This window comes from Dipteris shenzhenensis, chromosome 11 (assembly GCF_047967505.1).
Source record: "Dipteris shenzhenensis isolate YYH24624 ecotype China chromosome 11, Dip_SZ_1.0, whole genome shotgun sequence".
Classification (NCBI taxonomy): Eukaryota; Viridiplantae; Streptophyta; class Polypodiopsida; order Gleicheniales; family Dipteridaceae; genus Dipteris; species Dipteris shenzhenensis.
In genome coordinates, this window is record NC_141606.1 from 42,733,354 (window position 1) to 42,757,795 (window position 24,442).

The 24,442-nt window shown below is 43.1% G+C and overlaps 2 protein-coding genes and 1 pseudogene across 2 annotated transcripts; 2 read left to right on the plus strand and 1 right to left on the minus strand.

The window, feature by feature from the left end:
- The first annotated feature begins 16,202 nt into the window (after positions 1–16,202).
- LOC147897029 (uncharacterized) lies at positions 16,203–16,819 on the plus strand (annotated as a pseudogene).
- Positions 16,820–17,156: 337 nt separating this feature from the next.
- Positions 17,157–17,814, plus strand: LOC147897030 (uncharacterized). Its single transcript, XM_087381200.1, has 2 exons — positions 17,157–17,414; positions 17,530–17,814. Exons 1-2 carry the CDS (start codon positions 17,157–17,159, stop codon positions 17,812–17,814), a joined length of 543 nt encoding a protein of 180 aa, XP_087237326.1.
- A 1,849-nt stretch (positions 17,815–19,663) lies between these two features.
- LOC147897031 (putative polyamine oxidase 5) lies at positions 19,664–21,454 on the minus strand. Its single transcript, XM_087381201.1, has one exon. It carries the CDS (start codon positions 21,452–21,454, stop codon positions 19,664–19,666), a length of 1,791 nt encoding a protein of 596 aa, XP_087237327.1.
- Between the last annotated feature and the right edge of the window lie 2,988 nt (positions 21,455–24,442).

Sequence of the window (24,442 nt, forward strand, 5' to 3'; positions counted from 1 at the left end):
TCTTTGTTGTGGGTGTTCGGTTGCTGCCTAGCAAAGAGGCTACGGATCCCATCATGCTAGACCCCAAGTTGTGCCATAATCACCTGGAAGCTCCTACTAATTGGCCTTCGCACGAACCGTGGGTAGGAGCTACTGCTACGAGAGCCTTTGGTAATGCTTACGGTATAGCATGTGCTGAAATCGAAGCTTTGCTTGCAGGAGCTTTGCTTGAAATCATGGCTATCGGTTGGCCACAAAGAGCTACAGATGAGCCGTGGCCCATGGATGGTAAGCAACCCGTAAAGATGCGCTGGCCTTTGCCTTGGTGCTGGGAGTAGTCACTTTGGAAGGAGTCGAATAGAGGTCGCAGGTGTTGTGAGCAGGCTTTTCTCAAAGCGAGAAGACTAGCATAGCTTTTTCTGAGGAGTCAAAGCTCTACTAATGACAAAAATGGAGTCTCTCAATGAACAAAGAAGACGACTCTCCCAGTGGGCAGTTCCCTCTTTCAAAATAAGAATCTCTCTCTCATAGCAACAAGATCTCACAAAATGAATTGAAATCCTCACAAGGAAATCTCAAGAAATGAACAGAAATCTCTTAAGGAATGACGGAAACTTTCTCTCAAACGGACGGAAATTTTCTCTCAATGGAAGTGGACTCTCACGGAGAACACTCAAGAGAACTCTCAATCTCACAATCTCTCTCACACTCTCAATCACAATGCCTCAGCGGGAGGCAAGGGAGCTCTGATACCATGACAAAATATGAAGAAGGAGAAGAGTGGAGATGAGGAGAGAGGGCATAGCTAGAGAGCACACCACAAATGACTAACTGTACACTAGATTTAGTTGAAAAAATAGAATATATACAAACCCTTTTAGGGTTAGGGTTAGGGGATCTAACCCTTTCCTTTATAGCACTCTATAAGGTTAGTGCTATGCACATATGATCACGTGATGGTGCTATGCACACATGATCACATGATGTTGAGCATGAACTCTCAACAGGATGTGCCTGTAATCTATCTAATATGTCTCTCTTTGCTCCACTATCCATTCCAGCTGTTTGTTGAGAAAAAAACATTGCCACATCGTGACAAACTTTTTTCCTCTTTCTTTCATCAATAGTGAGATTGGACTCTTGAAGCCTTGTTTTGTTGCATTGTTCCCTTTTTCTTCTCGCTTCATATTCCCTTATAACTATGTGCTGGTCTGAAGCACAATGGGTGCACATTGAGGATGCAAGGATGGAGCATCTGCACAAATCATTGTGGCTTCTTGAAATCATCTGCGTGCCCTCCATGTTAAAGAAAGTATGCAGTGAACAGTGCAACACAACAACAATTAACTAAGCAAGAGGATCACTGAACAGATCATATAACAATGTGTTTATAGAGAAATAAAACAACCAAAGAGAATGAGACAGATCGAGAGAGAGTGTGCAGGATATGGTTGCTTAAGAGCATCAATCAAGAGGCACTTGATAGGAACTAAACCCACAACCATGTTTCTTGTCTTCAGATAGCTGGCCAAGCAGAGAGCATTACCAGAATTTCAGAATCAGCACAACACACACATGGCTCAAAGCACCTTCCTCTTGTGCATGTGAAAGACAAACAAACAGAGCTCGGATGCAAGGAAGGAGAACAAGAGAGACAGAGAGAGAGTGACAAAGATAGAGACAGAGATAGAGAGGAGGTCATGGGGGGCAGAGACACGACATGGAGGTACAAGAAGACATGCAGCTGAATTCAATTATGGGCTATGTTTTTAAATTTTCATACACTGTACACTGCAAAGCACTATTAAAAGCACCAACATAGCAATGTCCCAGACACCACTTTTTGTACCACCTTATCATGCATCCAACCTTGGATATGAGGTGTAAGCTGCTTGGAGATTAGTTCCTCTTGGAGATGGGTATACAAGGTGAAAGGAATGCAAGTGCGGTGGAGTGAGGAAATGAAGTTCATGTAGGTTTAAAAACCAGTTAGTGCATCAAAAAATGAGTCCATTGGCACATCTATACTGTATATTAAACTCACCTGTAGACATGTTTCATAGTACAGATGCGTTACATAGTTTTGGGGTAAACATTTCAGGGGCTAGCTTCACTAACATTTTGGACTTTCATTTTGAGTTGTTATTATTTGAAGGATGTCTTCATCTTCAACAAGGACCTCGAGTGAGGATGAATCTCTCTGTCTCCACCATTGAAAAATGTGGTTGGAGCAAAAAATCAAATGTATGTGTGATCAATGTCAAAGGAACATGTATCGTGCATGTAGAATTACACTCAGTCACATCTCAAAGTACGGAGAATGGGATGCGACCATATCCATGGGAAGTGTTAAAGCATTGAGGTTGATTGAGATACATATGGGTGTTCAAGTGTTTGATATATGATACTTTTCTAATTTGATATAGGATGCAATGCCACACCCGCATATGTTGCCCTATGCTCATCGTGAGGAGGTGACGCGTCGTACGATATGAGGTGGGATCTTCAGGAGGGACCGTTATGGATCCATGGAGTAATGGTGATAGTAGACCTCCACCATTACCTCATGAGGTCATGGAGGAGGAGGTATTCGATGATATGGTGCAAGATTTATTTGCCCATCACTCCTCATGTAGGGATGATAGCATGGAGCAGGATGATCTTTTTACTCTAGCGTCGACACCAGTATTTGAGGGGTGTACATTCTTTGTTCTATGTTCCTCCCTTGAGTTACTAAACTTGCAGACCATTTATGGATGGAGCAATGTAGGTTTGAATATATTACTCAAGTAAGCTTTCTGTTTTGCAAATATGGTGAATTATGATAAGGGATCAATTGGAATACTTTTTCTCATTTACGGTCTCCACATGCAGGCTATTATCTAAAATGCTTCTAAGGGAGAATAAATTACCGACCTCAAGAGATATGGCGAGGAACTATGTGACATCTGTTGCATGGTTGGATTACAACAAGTGCATCCATGCATGTGTCAATGATTGCGTTCTGTTTTGTGGAGCACATAAGGAGGCTCGAGAGTGTCCTACTTGGCGAGGCAAGATATAGAGCATATCTCAAAACTTTGGATGTGCCTCAAAAGGTTTCGCGACATTTTCCCATAATCCCTTGCATCCAACATATGTTCAAGTGCAAATCCATCATGTCATGGCATTCCTCCCATCGATCAACCAATGGCAAGTGGCGATCTCCCACAAACACTCCTGTGTGGAAGTATATTGAAGACATGTGGCCAAGCTTCAAGGAAGAACCTAGGAACTTGAGACTTGGATTAGGTATGGATGGTGTGAACCCATTTCTCTCAAAAGTGCCTCTTATTGTATATGTTGGCTAGTAATATTGGTGAATTATATTCTTCCACCCTCTATGGCAATTAAGAAAGGACATGTTATGTTATCCCTTCTGATTTCAGGGAAACATCAAGTCAAAAACATGGATGTTTATCTAGAGTCTTTGATTGATGAGCTGGAGATACTTTGGATAGGTATCAAGGTGCATGATGTGAGTAGGCCTCCCTAGTCACAAGACTTTACATGCAAGGAAGTGTTGATGTGGATGATGCATGACTTCCCAGGCTATGGTGAGTGTTCATGTAAACATTGAACTTTTAATATGAGTAGGCAATCGATGTGGCATTGGGTACCCACCTTGCTTACGCAATTGTGTCTATTGTTTAGGTCTCACTACATTTGGTTACCATGCATGCTATGTTTGTGGTACTTTGCTAGTTGCTTCATGGCCAGAGGACTTGAAGAAAGGTCATTTATGAGAATCACCATCGATTTCTCCCACCTAATCATCCTAGATATGTCACCCCTTGGAATGAAGTCCCCCCACAGTCACTCAATGTAAGAGATTGGAAGCAAATTTGGGACCTTTCCATGATGACTCCTCCACATGGTATGAGTCAATAAGGGTTCGTAACTATTGTGTGCTATATTGAATGGAAATAAAGATTGCATGCTAACACCATATTTTGTTTAGATACTCCATCTTTTGTCGGCTACCATATGGGTCCCTCCTCAATATCAATCACTTGCTTGATCCCATGCATATCTTCAAGAATGTGGTGTCTACCATTTGGGAACATTTGATTGGGGCATAGATTCCTTGAAAATAAGGGAGGATCCACACACCATAGGGAGGATGTGTGAAGCTTGGCCACAAGAGAAGCCAAATGGGTGTGTCTTTTTACCCCATGCACCATGGACACTATCAAAGAAAGAGATGGCGGTGGTGAAGCGGGCTATCACTACAATTCATACCCCCCTAGATGCATGAGGTGTTTAAAGGGGGCCTTCACAAAGAGCAAGAAAAGAGGTGCAGAGCAATTATACGGCTTGAAATCTCATGATTAATGGCACAAGATGCTCCAAGTAAGTATGATTTGGCATAATCTCTTTTTCCTTCCAAATTTATGAGTGTAGAACTTTAGAAGCAACTAATCAACCATCACTCATGTGTTCAATTCATACTACCTACTAGCATTTCTCATAGTGCATCGAAGGATGTGAAGGATTATATTTACAAGATGGGCGAGCTTGTGAGGTACTTCACACTATACAAAATGTGAAGTGTATCAATGCGTGATGCAAGGTTTTCATATTGCTAATATGGTCCACTTTTTTCTGTCTAGGTATGTGAGCTCAAAGGAAACTCGATCCCACCACACTTGAGGATGCTTGAGTTATGTCAGTGGAGGTGGTTTTTTTAGTGGAGGAGACCTTTCCAAGTTCTATTCTCACTAGCCAACTACATCTCATAGTGCATTTGGTGGATGAGATTGCTATATACGGCACTATACATGCACGATGGTTGTTCTTCCTTGAGCGCTTCATGAAGACCTTGAAGGGTTTCATGAGGCAAAATGCAAGACCTGAAGGTAGCATGGCTAAGGGTTGGTTGGTACAAGAGTCACTTATATATATTTCTGAGTTTCTTGTGGATAGCTCTCTCCCACGACTATGGAGAGATGAAGAAGACCTAAGGATGACCTCTATTGTGCCTCAAGGGAAAGGACAGAGCAAAGTAATGGACAGGGAGTTGCTTAAGAATCTAAACCTCTATTGCATGCTTAAAAGTGATGTGATGAAAGATGGGTGACAAGATATGAGGATGCAAAGGCAAGAAAACAAGGAGAAAGGGCCCTCTTTCATACACACCACAGATCTCGTGTGCCATACCCTTAGCATCTAAGAGCACTTCCAAAGGATATTCATGTGGATTGGCTACTTAATGAAATGGAGAGAGCAGAGAGATACGAGGGGATGCATATCATAATGGAAGAATGGGAGTATGCTAGGGGATGCATGAGCAAGGTTAGTATATAGAATGTTATGCATAAGTTAAGAGCTTTCAACAATTTAGATTGCTTATTGTGCTAGATCATCATCACTATGGCACAATGAATGCTTTAGCTAGTATAGATCTCAAAGTTGGGGAAAGAACTAAACATAAACTTATTTGGCATGATGGACTTGATATTAGATGAAGTCATGTATATAAATACTACTTCATAATTAATTATCTTTAGAGGACTTTTCATTCTTTGGCATGAGATATGTACTTGTATATGAAGGTATTTTAATGCTCTATTTCATGTGGACATGCTCACTGTTTTTAGATATCATATGATATAAAGTGTTGGAAAATGTCATTTTGGAAATATAAGAAATTACTTTTTATAGAGTTTTTAGTACCAACACCGGTATATTTGTACTACTATTTTCATTAGAACTTTCATTGATATTGTCTATATATTAGTCGTTATATTTGTTAGTATTTAGATGATAAGCTATGAGTAATCTACTTTATCAGACACATATAACAAAGATAGTATCAAAGAAAATAATGACAAAAATACCAATAGTTTTCTCGTAGACATTTCTAATGGTCCATTATTTCATACTAAATATAATTCTAAGTGCTCCAAAAGTGTCAAAAGAGAGCATTAGAAATGGACCCATGATAAAATGTTGAGCATTTGTGGTTACGAAGAAGACAAAACGAAACAATAGAGTGATGACTAAGTTAAAATCAAATCCTATAAAGAATCAATCTTCAACATAATGTCCGATTGAAAGGGAAATGTTGTTGACACTATTTATATATTATTTATTGTTAAGTATTGTAACTATAAACTATATGTCCTCCTATCTCTAGTACTATTGGTGTGTCTAGGGAACTTGATGTCGCAATTAGATTAAGCTGAAAATATATTTTACAATCAGTAGCCCGTAGACGGGATCAAACATGACTGTCATATCAAGGGACGTCATATCAAGGGATGTTAGAAGATGCGAAGTGTGCTAGCTGCTTCCGTAGAGGCTACGGCTATACAATTTCAAAAGAAAGCAACTTGGCCCTCGCGATGGATCGATTTTCTATCAGGACCTATAACGTCATAAAGAGCCTCAAGCAACGAAGGTGATCTATATTCTGAGTTGCGTAGCTTCTTTGTAGCGAGCGGTAGCTCATCTTGCCGGTCGTCTGGTGAACAGTTTCGTAAACTCAAGATTGCATAACCTTCCACAATTAATATGCATTGTTCTGATTCAATGGGAAAAGAATAATCCTCCCAAACATCCTAAAAATGGTGACCTGACGTATGGGAAGCAATTATCTGCGAGGAAGACGGAACGGCAGACGATGATTGCAGCGAAAGCAAAATTGGTGAAGGAAACAGAATGGGCGCTAACCTAGATGGCGCCTTGCAAGAGAAGAGGTTGTCAAGCCTTGATTTGATAGATTGAGTCATCGTAATAGCGACAGGGAAATAAGTAATTAGCAATGCGTATAGACATCAAAGCTAGCCGACCCGACCAACCTGCACGAATAGAATATCCGAGCTGATCTAGGCAAGATGAGTGCAATGCACATACTTTCGTTGGCGATTTAATATATTATACTTTGAGATCTAGCCAAGTCGGGTCGCTCCACGTGAAGGACTAGATTGTTTGTCAGTTGGAACTTGATCCATGGAATTTGTCAAAGGGTCCATGCTGTCCAGGATTTGCAAGGAAACAGATTGATCAACCTCACATAAATCTCAGACCTGTACACAAAATTAAAGTAATTAGCCACTTCCGGTCGGGACGTTGAGTGGCAATCGCTTGATGTAGATAGCCACGATATCGCGTCTATCAATTTCTGATAATTTCAGAGGAATCAATTATGCTGATCTTTTGTTTAAGCTAGAAAGCGAACTATCAATTTCTGATAATTTCAGAGGAATCAATTATGCTGATCTTTTGTTTAAGCTAGAAAGCGAACGTTCCGTTGAAAACCCGGGTCGATGTCCCCAGCCCTGAAATTTGAAGGCCTGCCCTGAAGGACAAAATCTGTCATTGGCCTTCAAAAGCAAGGAAATAGGGGTAAATACATGTATTTGTATGCAAAAATTTGCAACCTTGTTCAATTGTTGGCCTTCATTTGCAACCTCAATATTTCCAATGGCCTTTCCTAGAATGCCTAAAGGGCTTTAAAGGTCGTTTGAAGGCTTCAAATTTCAGGGCTCGATGTCCCCACTCCAATTTCCGAACCTCGAATCGAAGAAATACCTAATTTGTTGAAAATCGAGATCATCCCGTATCAAAGATACTTGCATGATATGCACTCAAGGGCTCTGAATTCTTCCGTTCATGACAGTTAGGATCAGCCAAGAGGTATCAAACACACAAATTTTGATTGATTGTCAGGATTTTCCTTGAAACTATTCACTGTACTCAAAAAATATATATAATCGTTGATTCTACAAATAGCTCCTCGATTCCAGTGGTTCAATGAATGCCAAGCATGCACTTGTTTTGCTCGACTCAGTGATCCTTGTTCTATTGTCAATTGTAAATTGAATGCCAATGAGAACAAACTATTCTAATCACGCATAGCATAGCCACGGGTTTTCAATTTTATATGAAGAAAGAACAATGTTTTGATGAGAGCAAATACTATTTTATACTTTTAAAGAACTAAAAGAAACAAATAATGCTAGTAAGCATTCTTGAATAGCATAAGTAGTTATTATATACATGTATATCATTGCCTTTAGGCAAATTCAAGGGAGGACAAATACAAATCCCATCTTGTGTGATCTATCTCGAAGTCCCATCAATGGACATTGATACATGTGCCTTGATAAAGCAACATCGCTAACCGCTAACTGCATAGCATTTTTTAGACTTTTGGACTTGAAACCTAGGTACATGGCATAATAGAGCGTGTTTGTATTCGAAATGTCATTATGTTAGATCATGCCCTTGATTGCCTTTATTGTAACATTTAATAGTTGGGTTTATGTAGTAGGATGTAATAATGTCATGCCTTTTCCAAGTTTGATACAAGATAATAGGAAAAAGTTAGATTTTGAGTGGTCAACACCAATCATGGATAGTTGTTTCAACATTTGGAATAATCAATGAAAGAACTGATTGCTTGTTAAATGGTTTTAAATATTTGATTTTATGACTTCGGCACTACATTCAAGGAATTGTATTACAATGTATGAGAGAATAAGGGAATAAAAGATCTTTGAAAGCGTAAGCATAGCCAGAATCATTATGATTAAAGTTACAATGGAGGATTTTAACAAAGGCAACAAGTAATATTAGAGATAGAATCTAATTAATGTTATATGTAGTATATAGAAATTGAAAATGGCAAGTAATTATATATATAGATAGCATTAATAGCCATTCAAGTACATGGATGATTTGAACAAGGTATCAAATGGTATTAAAGACAAAATCTTCGTATGAAGGTACAACAAATAATTGATACATAATATATAGATATTGTCAACAATCTTTTAGTTAGATTGATTCTTTATACTCTTTAAACATGGTCATCAATCTACTATTCTTTGTTCTAACCACAAACTACTCTTTTGGCTCCTCTCTCTCTCTCTCTCTCTCTCTCTCTCTCTCTCTCTCTCATCCATCCACCCATATATCTAACTATCTAACACGTCTTTTTCATACCTTTTTTGTCTCTTTCATTTCCCCCCCCTTAATGCATGTTTTTGATTCCTTTCCTACTCTTTTCCTATTTTATATTGTAGCCATCTCCTTTTAATATAAACTCTCTTTCCTTAAAACATGGCCCTCTTGGATCGTAAATTGATTCATCAAAATCTTTAGCTAGTACTTTTTAGCTATTGCCGATAGTGGCAATAGAATCTATTAATTTTAGTATTAGTCTATAGAAACTAATTAAGTGTGTGTGTGTGTGTGTGTGAGAGAGAGAGAGAGAGAGAGAGAGAGAGAGAGAGAGAGAGAGAGAGAGAGAGGGGAGCGTGTTTAGTGTCACCATTTTTGGATGGTGTTATTGATAAACAAACTTTTTTCTCTAAGAATTGAATGTCTATATTTGCATTAATCTCAATACACCAATATAACTGTTGGTGACTCACATAATTGACAATCAGATTTTATGTATTTCACACAGCCATTACAAACAAAAATATTGATTTTGTGTCTTTTTTATAAAAACATTTGGGGTAGAATGGGGCTTTTGAAGGCCCCATTTTACCCCACTATAACATCGTATAGAAACACAATGGAGATGCATAACCAAAAATCCCTTGAAAGGGGGATACATGACCAAAAACCATTTAAACATGAGATAATATAAGTGAAAACCTCTTTGATCGAAGCAATGAGGAGGAAAATAATGTGAAACTCAAAAGCCTCTCTCATCCTCAATGATGCGTCTCTCATAATCCATGTCATATGGCAATGTAGGAGTTTGAGAGCCACATGGTTGATAGACTGAGGATGAGATGTTCTACCTACTAGAGAGAGAGAGAGAGAGAGAGAGAGAGAGAGAGTATATGGTAATTATTAAAAATGATCAAATAATTATTCAATATTTTGAGAGAACCAACACTTAAAAAATATAGTTATTTTTAAATATGGCTTGAAACCATTGCTCAAGTGTGTACTTCATGGTCAACAACTTTGTGTGTATTTTAGAATCACAAAGACTCTATAGACAAGTTGTGAGCTTTCTTAGTAATAATAAAACATTTTCTACCACATTATAGTGTTCAAGGTGTTGGTTTTTTCCTTATCTGATTTGGGAAGTTGCTTCTTTCTATGTTTATTAAAGTGTTTCTTATGGGATTTTCTCTGCCTCAAACTTTTTTTGTGACAAGACACTTTGAAAGGAGAATATTTATCTCTTTGTAACTATTGAATCCAAAGGAGAATATTTGATTTGTGTTAAGTGTAATAATTTTTAAAAAATATATTCAGGTATTGATCATGGTAACTTTTTAGAGAATATGATAGTATATAAGAAAAATAAAAAGGTGATTAATCACTAATTTTAGATACTTTTATATTAAAAATCTCTTGATGGCATGTTAATGATGCTTGAAGCCTTAACCCCCAAGAAATAGGCACCTTAAGTCCATTTGTGAAGGGAAACTTCTTGAAATATATAAAAAAAGGGCTTAAACAGAAGAGGTTGCGTGAGAATATTTCATCAATAGTGAAGAGTTTATCAGGAAGATTTGATTGCAAACATATTCATGAAGCAGACATTACATGGGGTTAAGCCCTCCAGTTGTGCTGGATTATAAATTGAGACTTGATGCATTTTTTAACTAAGATCGAGGGGTGTGTTTTCTCTATGGCCAAGGGGAAATCTCTTGGTCCAAATGGTATCCCCATAGAGTTTTACTAGCACTTTTGGCAGATTTGTGGAAGGGATATGATCGCGTTGATAAAATCATTGGAGACCACTATTGATGTTGAGCTATGTTTACAAGGTAAGGGCAAAAGCCATAGCAATAGGATAAAATTCATACCTAGTAGAATTATCAATACTGAACAGTATGGGTTTGTCTTTGGTAGAAACATTCATGATGTTGTTTTGAATCTATCGCTTGCAATAGATTATGGTATAATGTACGATGAAAAGTTTGTGTGACTAAATCTAGATCTAGAAAAGGCTTATGATAGAGTGAGTTGGAGCTTCATAATTGTTGTCATCAAGGAGCTCGGGTTTGGACAAGGGTTTTGTACATTATTATTTTCAAATGCTTATGCTAGATTATCACTAAATGGGTATTTGAAGGGTTCTAGGTCTAAGGCAAGGATGCCTGTTGGCTCCATTGCTCTTTACCATTTTTACGAAGCCTCTGCTGTGCCAACTAGATTATTATCAGAATCAAGGATTTATTAAGGGAACGCCTTTGCCAGATGGATCTCATTTGTGTGAGATTTGTGCACTCAGGTTTTCGCTGATGATAATACTAGTATGCTTGTGGGGAGGGAGGAGAACATAAGAAACTTCTTATCAATGTTTGAAAAAATCAGGTGAAAATGGGCCCTCTGACCTCGCCGTGCCCACATATGGTGTTAGATGGGATTCAAACTTTTTAAGACCATGAAAACCATAGGGTTTAGGATCTGTGCAAATTTTGAGCCCTATCAGACACATACACATGCAAATTCTAATGACCCATTCCTTATTTTGCTCCTTCAGTAATGCAACGAGGTGATGCTAGGATTAATCAGGGTAAACCAATTGCAATTTGGTTAGGTTGGGGTGAGCTGCCAGGGTGGATTGCACTATTTCCTTTTAAATGGATTATAGAGGGGGAAATTGAAGATATCTAGGATGCCCTATTGGTTTTGTAATTAATATGAAGTAAAAGGTTGAGTGGTGCATGGACAAATTGATGTAGAATAAATATGCTGTGTGGGAATGTTCTAAGTTAATTCGTTGCTAGCAGGATTATTGTTGTAAAGCTTATTATGATGTTTGTCTCTGTTTATGTAATCTTTGTCTCCCCGTTTTTGGCTGGTGCATTGAAGAAAATGGATAGAATCATAAGAAACTTTATTTGTGGCATGCCATTGACAAGAGTTACATGGTGACAAGAAAGTGTGAGGGAGGTCTAGGGCTGGAAGAGATTACAGAAGTGCAGGCTCTTAAAACTTCATTGCAATCAATCATGGGCAATAATTGTGAGATATTTATTAGCCACCATGAATGGACCTCGTAGTGCTTGTGCCCATGGCAAGATGTAGTGCTTTGCAGCATCCATGAAGTTAAAATCCTACAATTGGAATTACTTAGTAAGTTGGTTACAAAATGGAAAGTGTATTTTGCAGATGCCTCTTGGGAGGGAGATGTTCAAATGCAGGGTGGTGCCTGTCTAAGCAGATCTATACGGCCATAAGAGTAGGCATATAGAGGCTTGTTTGAGCCTCTTGTGGTTGCTAGTAATCAGGTTAAGAATCTTTGTGCCAAGGGTTTAGTAACCTTTAAAAGCATATGGGATCCAGGAGGACAAAGATGGGTTAATGAAGTATTGTTGGTGAGGCAGTATAGATTAAATGAAGTTTAGAAAGTGATAGTATTGCGGATTATAAGTAATGTGAAGATTAATTGCTCAGGGGGTGCACTACTTAGAAACCCTATGTATCACATGCGTTCAAGGGGTATTTAAAAAACTCCTCAACTTAAATTTTCCCCCCAATTAAAACACCCGTCTTTACTTATGAACTAAGTGATTTTTTTCTATAGTTCAATTAAAAAACCTCTTGTGTTATTGTATTTACATGCTAAAATTTTCCCAAAAGTTAAATTAAAATACCCCTCCTTTTAAATGCACGTGGTACACTAAAATTTTATGAGGTGAACCCCTCGAGATTAATTGGCCCAATAAAAATCAAGTTTGTGTTGGCAGAGGCAATTTGAGGGGCTTTATCAATGGAGCGGGCAAGATTTGAGTAGGTGCAATCAAAAAGATTTGGGTATGCCATGTAGAGGGTTCCTAGTCACTCAGATCTTCAAAAAGTGGCAAAGGGATGTGCTAAGGGATAAAATAAATGCAAGGAAAATAAGATTAAGCAGAGTTTGGAATGCTACACCGTCTTTCAAATTTAATTTGCTATTGTGGAGTGTATTGATTGGTAAGTTTCATGTGAAATAAGATTTCTAAGTGGAGTTTGAAGTATCACCTTTCTGTGTGTTTTGCAAGTCAAGGGAGGAGAATATTAAACGTGTTGTGGGAATGCCCTATTATGGAAGAAGATTGATCGTTGGTTTAGCGGCATGCAAATTGCATATACAATAAGGTGGAAGGTTGCTCTCTTAGGCGATAAGGGAGGAATGAATGATAGTTTGTAGAAAGTTGGTATCTGATCCGAGCTATCATCATTAGTTGCATATGGCGATTAAGAAATAGGTAGGTTTGTGAAAAGCATGTTGCTTTACGCATGTGGTCTCAAGAGGTAGAAGCTTCTTTGGGGATGGCATTTAAGGCTTGGAGGGTGGATTATCCACGAGTTGTAAGCACTAAAGTTGAGGAAAAAATGTCTCCCCTATAACTCTCTCTATTGAGACCGAATTTTCTTTTATAAAGAATATATATTGTGTATTTTTCGGGGAAAAAAGGGGTCTAAATTAATGGTGTCTAGTGGGAATACTACTTTCCTAAAAAAATTTGTTGCATGATTTTTAGGGTGCAATCCAAATTGAAAATACATATGGCGTGTACTCTTTTGAAAGATTATGAAGAGAGAAAGAGATCATAATTGTAGGCTTAGAGAATATACATCACAATGCAACCATTTGGTGTGATGCAAGTTCTTATTAGGACCACTTTGCACATAATAGTAGACAATAGTAAATAGTATCCCATTTCGTGGGATGAAAGTTCTTATATATATATATATATATTTTGATAAACTTGCCGATTTCTATTAATCAAAATGAGGGGGGGTTTGACCCTCAAAAAGCAATTGTGTCACCATGGCCTCCCAGCCTCTCCTCGCAGGTCGCATTGCCATCGCTATGGGTGGCTCTCGTCGTATCAGCCGCTCCATCTGCCTCGCCCTTTCCCGCCATGGCGCCTTCGTTGTTGTCTGCTACCAAGAGCTACGCTAGTGATGGAGAGAGGCATTGGAGGTTCTTTGTCACCGCTCGATATGGCAGCTCCCAGCCGGGAACCGAAGGCCCAACAAGACCCCCCTACATCCAAAGCCTATCAAGTCATTCCAACAGAGCAACAGACCACCTTGGTGAAGAAAACAACCACAGACTATGCCATTACTTCGATGTATGGGCGGGTCATCGGGTACTCCCCTTCACGAGCAGAGGTATGGGATTGGCTCCAGGAGACCTTGCTTCTGGAGAATAGTCACATAGAGGATGTTGCCCTCATGGCCCAGATCATCTTTTGGCTTCGACTTTCTGACCTGAGAGCCACAAGAGCCTTCCTAGACATCTCTCCAATTGCTGTGGATGGAAGGCTCATCATCAACCTAGTCCCTTAGTATGGGGGGCTTCAGTGCAGCTGATTTCGACGAGCGCTTCCACATACCTTACCATCCAGTCACGTTACAATTCCCAGGCCTTGCAGCGGAGCTACGTCCTATTGTCAGAGACCTGGGGGCACATTTTGGGTGGGTCATGCAAGATATGTTCATAGATGTGGTGGCTATCGTGGGAGTCCCTTGAGTTAGAGTGGCAGTCTTGGACCCACATAGTATCCCTTCAGAGCTAGAGATCGTGACGGATGCAAGCGTGGTGACACAGAGTCTTATAGTCACAGGTCTTCTTGGCCAATTCCTGAGATATGTCATGGTTTTGGACATCAGGCACGGACTTGCCCCCGTTTCATTGCCCCTGTTTCACTAGGACAGAGCCCCCTGTTGCCCCTAGCCTGGCCTACCGGTAGCATAGGACTCCACTTGCCAGACGACTACCCCACCAGGGGAGGAAGGATGGACAAAAGTGGAAGGGAGAAAGAAAAGGCCGAAAAAGAAGAAAAGGGACAAATAATTGCAGACGAATACTCCCCTGAGGGCAGTAGGTAGCAACAACTCGGAAAGGGGAAGGAGAAGGTCATTCAGATACCACAGTAGAATACTCCTCCTCCCCTCCGATGCCTCCTCCCCCCCCTCCTTCGAGACCCCCTCCCCCCCAATCTCAGAGGAGGCCGGGGCCCAGGGGACGATCTTGGCGTCACCCACGCCAGTAGCTAGCATCCAGTTGGAGAAGGGGGCCAGGAGCCACCACAGGTAGCCAACACACCCCCTGACCCGCAGGTTGCCAGCACCCCTCAGTCACGATCCTCTTCATCCTCATCAGCGACCCCACTCCCACAACTAGCCCCTAGAGCTTTACCTCTAGAGTTCTACTGCTGCGCAGGACCGTGGGACTACTTGCATCGGTTCATTTCCTGCTTGCCTGGACATCAGTATCTTCTTCCTCGAAAAGGGGGCGGAGGGTAAGGTGTCTGCCCTCTCCCCCCATGATGGCCCGAGCTACTCCTTCCCACTTACTAGTGATGGGACAGAGTAGTGGGCTAACGCTAGTACTGTATAGGAGACCATCCGCACACAGTCCCAGAAGCAGGTTCAGAGATGGATTGGTAGCAAAGCAGGTGATCTACTTTGGCAGCAGTGGTAGGAGGGGGATGTCCATTTGAGATGGCGCCACAACAGTAAGCGGTTCTGCTTGATGGTTATTGTTTGACCACAACTGAAGTGGATCTACCCTAAGGAGGTCCGCCATCCCTGGAGGACCTCAGAGGTAGTGAGCTTCTATGGCATATCATTGGCAGAGGTTTCGAGCTGGCTGGAGAGGACCTACCATCATGGGACGAAGGGACTTACCCCATTGCTGAAGCTTTTAGGGGATGGGACAGATGATCCGGCCTCTCCCTCTAAACCTTCACAGAAGCATCTTCGTCTACACACCGGACATCCACCGTCAACTTTGACATCGACTGCAAGTAGACAGCTATTCGTGGCCCACCACTCGTCCTCATGAGTATATGCATCATCTCTTGGAATGTCAATGGGTTCCATTCCTTTGAAACCCGTGGTCCCAGGAAAATGATTTTGAGACGAGCTTCAGCCACGGCTTTGGTTGGGCAGGTGGACGTGCTCCTGTTACAGGAACACAAGCTTTTGATCTCACAAACCAGCAGGTGCGGGAAGGTCCTCTCAAGACGTTCACACACCTACTGGGAGCCCTCGATTGGTGAGCAAGGGAGGAGTGGAGGTGTCAGTACCTCCATCGACGCTCTGCTCTTACAGCACATCTATGGTCATGGCACATTAGTCGAGCATTATGGGTGGGCTTGGACATTGAGGGTTCCAGGATTGGAATCCTCAATATTTATGGCCCGACTGATTTGAGGCGGAGAGCCGCCTTTTGGAGCACGTTGACAAGATCTTTTCGAGAGATGGATTCGTGGATTGTTGGAGGGGACTTCGACAACCTTGAGGCATTAGAGGACCAGCACGGCTGGGGCCCAGAGTTTCCCAGAATCGCTCATGCAAAGCAATCGGAGTGGGAGTCCTTTTTCTTTCCGACAGGAGGGAGGGACAGCTGGAGAGAGCCCTCTTTCAGTAGGTGGCCGGGGAGCTTGGACTTCTCGTGGGGTTACAGGAGGGAGGGTGGTAGACTCTTGGAGCGGTTGGATCGCTTCTATGCTAGTGACTGGGCGATAGGTAGAGGTGGAGCATCAGGGGTGGTACCAAGGACAACACTTTCCGATCATGCTCCTATCATTTTATCCATCGATACAGCTACCCACTCCCTAGCCCCCCGCTCTTGCAGGATCCCAGACTCCATCTATGCCAGGGCAAAGGTTCACAGTAGGATAGTGGACCTATGGGATCGGGAGTGGGACCTCGAGGGGGATTTGGCCGCTGCAGGTGTCACAGTCTTTGGCCGAGTCCAGCAGTATCTGTCAGGAGGAGGCGGTTTGGGTCAGGCAGTAGTGGTGGGCGAAGGAGAGGGGCCTCTAGAGAGACTTGGCCTCGATTTAGCGCATGTAGCAGACATCCCCAGGTTTAGAGGAGCTCAGGCTTCAGGAGATTAGGGCACGAGCCATTTGGAGGAGATCACACAGACACGATCAGAGTTCTCGTTCCACGCTTCCAAGTCCTTCTGGGCTAGGAAAGGTGACCGGATGTGCAGAGAGTTCTTTAGGACTCATGGTCAGAGATCAACAGGGGAGCAGATCCATTCTCTCAGGTCACAAGATGGCATCATCAGGGCAGGTCCAGAGGAGGTCATGGACATGGCGACGGACTACTACAGGACTTTATTTCAGCAGGAACCCGTAGACCCTCGAGCTCGCTGCTGTAGGTAGGAGGTGTGGAGGCACACACTGACCCTTTTGTAGCCGAGCATGGGAGAAGCCCTCCTAGCCCCGTTCACGATCACAGAGATGCAGGAGGCAGTGAGGGACATAGATGGGCAGAAATGCCTAGGTGAGGACGGGCTATATCCAGAGCCTTCTTCACCACATTTGGGGAGCAGATCCACCAGCCCCTCCTCGCAGCCTTTCAGCAGATTTTTTCCAGTGAGAGCAGATGCCAGAGAGCCTCGCGTCAGGACTGATTTGTCTCCTCCCCAAAGGGGGAGATGGACAGGAGATCCGACAGTGGTGCCCCATCACCCTCCTCCCCACAACCTACAAAATCCTCGCCAAGATGATCAGTGGTCGCATCCGCCCCCTCTTACCTCATTTGATCCATGACACACAGACCGGATTTGTCCAGGACCGTAGCATTCTGGACAATATATTCACGTTCTTAGAGGCGACAGAGTGGGCTCAACACAGTGGGCAGCACCTAGCCATAATACTCCTTGATTTTGAGAAGGCTTATGACAGGGTGGACTGGTCATTTCTGGAGGGCACACTACTTCGGCTAGGTCTCCCAGAGGCATGGATCAGAGGTATTGCAGCCCTCTACAGGTCAGAGCCTCCAGCTGTGTCATCATCAGAGGTCGGATGGGAGAGAGGCTCACTCTTGAGTGCTCGGTATGACAGGGGTGCCCGCTAGCGCCTTATCTTTTCCTTTTCTTCATAGAGGCCATGCCTCACTTCCTCCGAGGCCGCACAACTAGACTTCGAGGAATGCGCCTACCTATCAGGGATGATATAGAGCTCCTAGACTCCGAGTATGTAGATGATATGGCCCTTTATGTTTAGGATGATGTAGAGGCTCTGGAGAGAGTGAGGCTAGCTCTAGAGGTGTTTTGTCTAGTAGCAGGGGCGAAAATCAACTGGCATAAGTCAGTTAGTAGACTTTGGATATGGGAGGGTCGCACCCTGGCAGAGGTGGAGTGGGATCCAGGGGAGTGGCGTTGGCCACCGCTTGACTTGTCGGAGAGCTTAGTTCCTTTCTTTTCCTACAGCGCGCGCATTGGCAGGCGTGTGCTTGGGCCTTGCAGCGCAAGCCACCTACCCTGGCGCACAGATGGTATGCTCAGGGGGTCTCACTTGTCTTCCTTCGTGCTTTTTGGAAGACCCTCTGGGCAACCCGGTGCCCGAGGAAGATTTCCTACTTCCTCTGGATGGTAGTCCATAAGGGGCTACCGGTGGGGAGTTGGCTGCGTCAGATGGGACAGGACGGGCGGTGCCAGATTTGTTCGCAGGACAAGGAGTCCCTGAAGCACTGCGTTTGGGGTTGTACACATGCCCAGGCAATGTGCAAGGGAGCCATGGGGATCCTAGCGCAAGCTACACCTGAGCTAGGATCGATCACTTGGGGAGCCTTATATTGGTGCAACACAGAGATGGGGCATCACATGGCCTACGAGTTCTCGCCATAGGACCCGATTTTCCTCATTACCCAGGGTACATGGGCACACATGGAGAGCTTCCCCTGGCAGCTGATAGAGATAGATGCAGGTGCGATGACCTGACACCCAGTTTGGGAGATCATCGGGAGCATTGTGAGCTGGCACATTTGGACCTCCCGATGCTCACAGATACTCGGAGACTAGGCACCATCTGCGACACAGATCCTAGGTGACACCTGGAGCACGATCATACATACGCTCAAGGGTCAATGGGATTAGATCCAGGGAGACTCCTGGGCAGCGAAGGAAAAGAGACGTCGTTTCCTTCGAGACTGGGATCATTAGGAGCTCTTCTTCCAGCACACCGCTCAGAGTCTTCAGTGGCAATACTCGCTCCCACTGTGGCTGTTTATCCACACCCAACTGATTACGCCCTAAGAGGCTTGTACATCTGTTTTTGAGTTTCTCCAGGGTTGCATCCGTTTGGTGATAGCAGCCCACCGGCTGAAAGGCCTTCTTGTATTCTTGTCTTCAAAGTAATATAATGAGCACTACTTTTTGCACAAAAAAAAAAGGACCCTCATAAAGCTTGTCGCACTAGGTTAGAGGTGTTCTGCTCTTAGCGTAGGCTTGGGGAAAAAATAAAAACTCCCCTGTAGGCCAAATTTTGTACGGGGCTTTTTTGTGATGAAAGTTCTTATTAGAACCAGCTTACGCAAAGATGGAATTGTGTTGTTTAATGTATGTTACTAAATACTTATGTTACAGTTTACGAACATAACATTCGGTACTAGGTTAGAGGTGTTCTGCTCTTAGCGTAGGCTTGGGGAAAAAATAAAAACTCCCCTGTAGGCCAAATTTTGTACGGGGCTTTTTTGTGATGAAAGTTCTTATTAGAACCAGCTTACGCAAAGATGGAATTGTGTTGTTTAATGTATGTTACTAAATACTTATGTTACAGTTTACGAACATAACATTCGGTCCTGTTCACATCTAACGCGCAATATTACAAAGACACGACATGATACGCCAATACTTTACACGCAGACGAAACGTACGCTAAGCTAGTAGCCAAGCTGCAAGGCAGGGAGGCGAGTCCTCCAATCGTTATACTTTCTGTGCACTATGGTTTAAACCGTAATGCTGAAGCAATCGATTGGCTTCACGCACACCGCTGTGATGGGCTCCATGGGTGGTGGAGTAAAATTGCCTGTCCGTAGCTTCGCCTGCAAACATGAGTTGAAGGGGAGAAGCTACAGCGTCTCCTGCTTCGACATAGCAAGTTTTGGGCAATGGTTCCGCCAATGTTTCAAAATCCTCCCCGCAGGAACCCACGGCCACGTAGCTGTATGAACCGCGGAACAGTGGATTTCTTCCCCAGTTGCTTCTCATTACTCCTCCGAACATGGCGAGGAGTTTGGACGTCTCTTGCACATCCTCCTCACTGCTCCCCTCCGACTCGCTGGTGCTGCTTGACTCTCCTCCGTGATCATAGTTTGCAATGTCTCGCGACCTCACTTTGTCCATCCGGTTATGAGCTAGCCCAAACCTTGCAAGCGTCTTCGCCACCCCGTACATTACTTCCTCATCCGACTTCCCCTCCATCTCCAACGCTTCATCCCCCGCTAACCAGCACAGAAGAACGTCGGATCCTTTGTATATCGGTGCTACCGAGAAGGTTTTCCTCATCCACCAAGGACTTGCTTCTTCGCCTACGCTGTCACCCTTGTACATGAGCTGAATGTGAGTGCGCAGCTGCGGTTCTGCAGTTGGGTGCAGCAGGAGAAACAATTTATCCACCACACCGTAACCGAGTCGGGAAATTGCTTGCAGTTTGCACGGCGGAAGAGGAGGCTCAAAGAGCGAGCGGTTTCCGTCTTCAGAAGAAAGCTTAACTGACTCGAAATCGCAGATAGACCTAATTACAGGTTTGCCTTCCGGGCAAGCGCAAGCAAGGTCTTTTTTCGAGTCACCTACCGTCAAAGCGCCCGCCTTGAGCACACCGAGGGAGACTGTGATAATCACATGATCAGCTTCAAACATAGACCCGTCATCGCAGTGGATCAATACTGGAGCAGTAGAATCCCGCGAACGATTCCAGACAATTTGCGTGACTTTCTTCCCGAACTGAATCGTGCCAGCAGGCAAACAATTAGCTAGTTCATTCAGAACACTTACGTATCCCTTGCCGATTGTGATTTGTTCACCTGGGTACTGCCTATATTCCTTTTCTGCTTCCAGGTCGAGTTCATAAAGAGAGTTCGCAGCGGTGAAAACTCGCTCCATGTTTTCATTCATAGAGAAGGCCGCGTCCTGCAGGGACGTTAAGTTCCATCCTGCAGATTGAGGCTGCAAATTCATGTGCTGAACCTGTCCTTCACCAACTCTATCAGAGATAAGCTCGTCAATCTGCGGCTTATTGGCTACCTGAGACTGGAACGCGATGAAACCTTGTCTCAGAAACGTACCAATGCTTTGCGCTTTCTGGACATTGTCAGCCTCTCCTGTCCGGATTTCGGACATCATTTTCGAGTACAACTCCGTCATACGCTGAACCACGGAAGAATCCACGACGAAGCCTCCTTCAGCTACGACAACAGGCAGCCCAGGAAAGCCATCCTGGCGTTCCCAAGGGGTATCGCCTTTCAATGCACCGCTGAGCCGGGCGATACGGTGGACGGGGCTTCCTTGGATGCCATGAATCCAGGTAGCCCCGAGCTCGATGCAATCATTAGCGAAGAGGGAGGAGGAGATACGACCGCCAATGCGGTGGCTAGCTTCGAGGAGGGAGAGGTGGAAGGAGGAGGGGTGGGAGGTGTGCAAGCGGGAGGCAGCGGAGAGGCCAGCCATGCCTGCGCCGATGATGAGAACGCGGGGCCGTTGGGCAACAACACCCATATTGCCAAATTGCGCAGAAATACGAGAAGGCAGACGACGGAAGTTGGAAGTTTGCCTGTCGCATATTGGCTTATATAAACCCTCTCTCCATGCGTTCTTCTTTCTTTAATATACGCTTTTTTTTTCCCACCGTCCTTCTGACGCAGTCAACACTGGGAGGAGGGGAGAAGTTTGTGTGTTTTTAGCCACTATGTAGGGCATTGAATCCTAAGCTGTGAAAAGCAAGGTGCAAAAGCATTCCGTTTGTATTATCTAGGCTATCCTTGAGCCACGTGTACACAGTTTGATCTTCGATTGATTGTAGAGAATTTCCTCAAAAATCTCCTTCCAAAACTCTAAAATTGTACAAATTTGTGCTTTTCAATGTATCCCAAACTCCAAAGCCTATGCAAGTTTTTGAACTATATCGAATGGAGGAGGTAGCAAGGCTTTTTGAAGCCTTTTATCAACATACACGTCTCCCTACCTTGAACAAAAGGTTGTCTCCCTACCTTGAACAAAAGGTTGTTACAAGGCTTACGCAACATAGACCTGGGGCTTTAATTGCATTTAGAGCTCTGATCTCTCGGCAGAAAGGTCCCGCGTTTGTAGAATTCAGACAAACCGTTTATATTGAACCTAGATTGTAACATGTATGTAAACAACTCCAAAGCATTTAGGCTCTCCTTGAGCCACGTGTACAGTTATCAACCCTTGATCTTCGATTAATTGTAAGGGCTAGAGAGTTTTATAAAGAATCTCCTTCCAAAACTCTAAAATTGCACTAATTCATGCTTTTTAATGTATTCCAAACTCGAAAGCCTATGCAAGTTTTCGATCTATATCTAATCAAGAAGGTAGCGAGGCTTTTTGCAACCTTTTGATCAACATACACGTCTTCCTACCTTGAACAAAAGGTTGTTACAAGGCTTATGCAACAGAGACCTGGGGCTTCAATTGCGTTTAGAGCTGTGATCTCTCGGCAGAAAGGTCCTGTGTTTGTGGAATTCTGACAAACACCATTTATATTGAACTTGGAATGTGACATGTTAGTAAACAACTCCAAAGCATTTATCAAGCGATGTGCTTTTTCATGGACCCAGAGATCAACAAAGAGACGGCTTTGTCTAGTTCTCACAGTGCTTTAGAGGCTTCAACAATGATGACGTGCAGGGAGCTCAGGTCAGTTTCGGACATAGAATGCATGAGGGCACTTAACGACACTTCTGAGATGTCAAGGTATTGGCGATCTAAATGATCAGTTGGTTCGATTTAACAGCTTTTAGTGGAGTAACCCAGAGAGCCCCATGCATTCGATATATAGAGGATAGGCTGCACAACAACACAAAGCACCCATAGACGTGCACACAAGTACGTTTCCTTAACTAAGAAAAAACTTATGGGCGTGTCTATTTGCACGTCTACAAACCCGCATCTATAGACGCACCTATATAACAGACAAACGTGCCTATAGACGCTCTGTAGAACTTAAAAAAAACAACAAAAAGACGCGTACATAGACGCGCTTATAGATGTTCTACAGAATCTTTTTTTTAAATAAAAGTTGAACAAAATGCTGTGTATGTTGTGTATGCTATGTGGTTATAAGAATCCCATTTCCACATTGTGCAATTCAATTCTTACAGCCAACTGCATTTTAATTAGCACGATTCCAAGCATGCCTATAGCCGATGATTACAATTTCGAATAAAACATTACAACCCCAAAACATTTAGTTCACAAGGCATTCATTAATAGAACGTTGCAGAAGGAAATTGAAAGAAAAAAAAATAAAAGGAGTGTATATTTATTCATAACCCAAAAAGTGCTTGTATGTACATATAGCATGAAGCCAAGCCATGTCCTGTGGCTTCAAGTACAAAAAATAAGAGAAGTGTATATACAAGAGAGGCATGAAGCCAAGCCAATGGCTTCAAGTACAAAAAAGAGTAGCTAGCACTACTTCTATGACCAATCTAAGTTCTCTGCATCCTCACTCCCTTCTTTGCTCCCTTCATCCTCATCTTCTTCCTCTTGATCAGCCCTAGGGCCCTGCAAACGAGGGACAACATGTATCAATGTATGAAAAATCAAATATTTATTTACAATATTGACATTATTTAATAATTACTTTTAAATACCTAGGGGGCGCTCCAGTAGCTCGGATATACTGCTCCTCAGTAATCAACCCGTCATCATAGAAGTTCCTCCATATATCTCGTCTATGATGGTGGCGGTGGTAGGCTATCTTGATAGGAGTAGGGTAGCTACCCATGATATCAAGCTGCAAGATGACACAATTTGTGGAGGTGTTAGTACAAAGAAACAATCTCCTAATAAACCACATAAACACAATATAATTTGAGATCGATACTTACAAATTGGGCCTCCCATGATTCAACACCCCCTACTCCAAAATGCACATTTCCATATTGCTCCATTTGGATCCTTCGTGCCTCCACGTGCTGCAGACTGGGGTCCTCCTTCGCTGCCTTCATTGCTTTCCTCCACTCACGCTTGTGAGCGGTGTGGGGCTAGCCCCTTGGTGGTTGACCTCCCTCTCTCCTGGCAATCTCGGCGAGTGCTTGCCTCTTAAGTGAAGATCTTTTATTGGCAAATATCATAACAATTTTTGAATTTGCCCATTTATCTATGAACTGAACATTGGGGGGATTGGGATGCCTAGAGCAAACAGCAGCGATGGTCTCATCAGCCAACTTTTTAGATTGCTCTTTGTAGTGAATAAATCAATCTCTGTAGTTATTAGCAATTACAGAGCGCATGAAGGCCATGATGTCCTTCCCCCGTGCACCGAACAAGATGCCTCCTGACTGATTGATGTCATAGAAGATCGTACCATCGCCCTATGGCATGTTTGCATCATCTGAATCATCCTTGCCCCCACCATTACCCCCTCCAAAGCACTGTGCCATGTATCCCCCACTGCTCTCCTTGCTACTACACCTGCTTCCCTATCATGTCGACCTAGTACGCTAGCCACTCGTATCT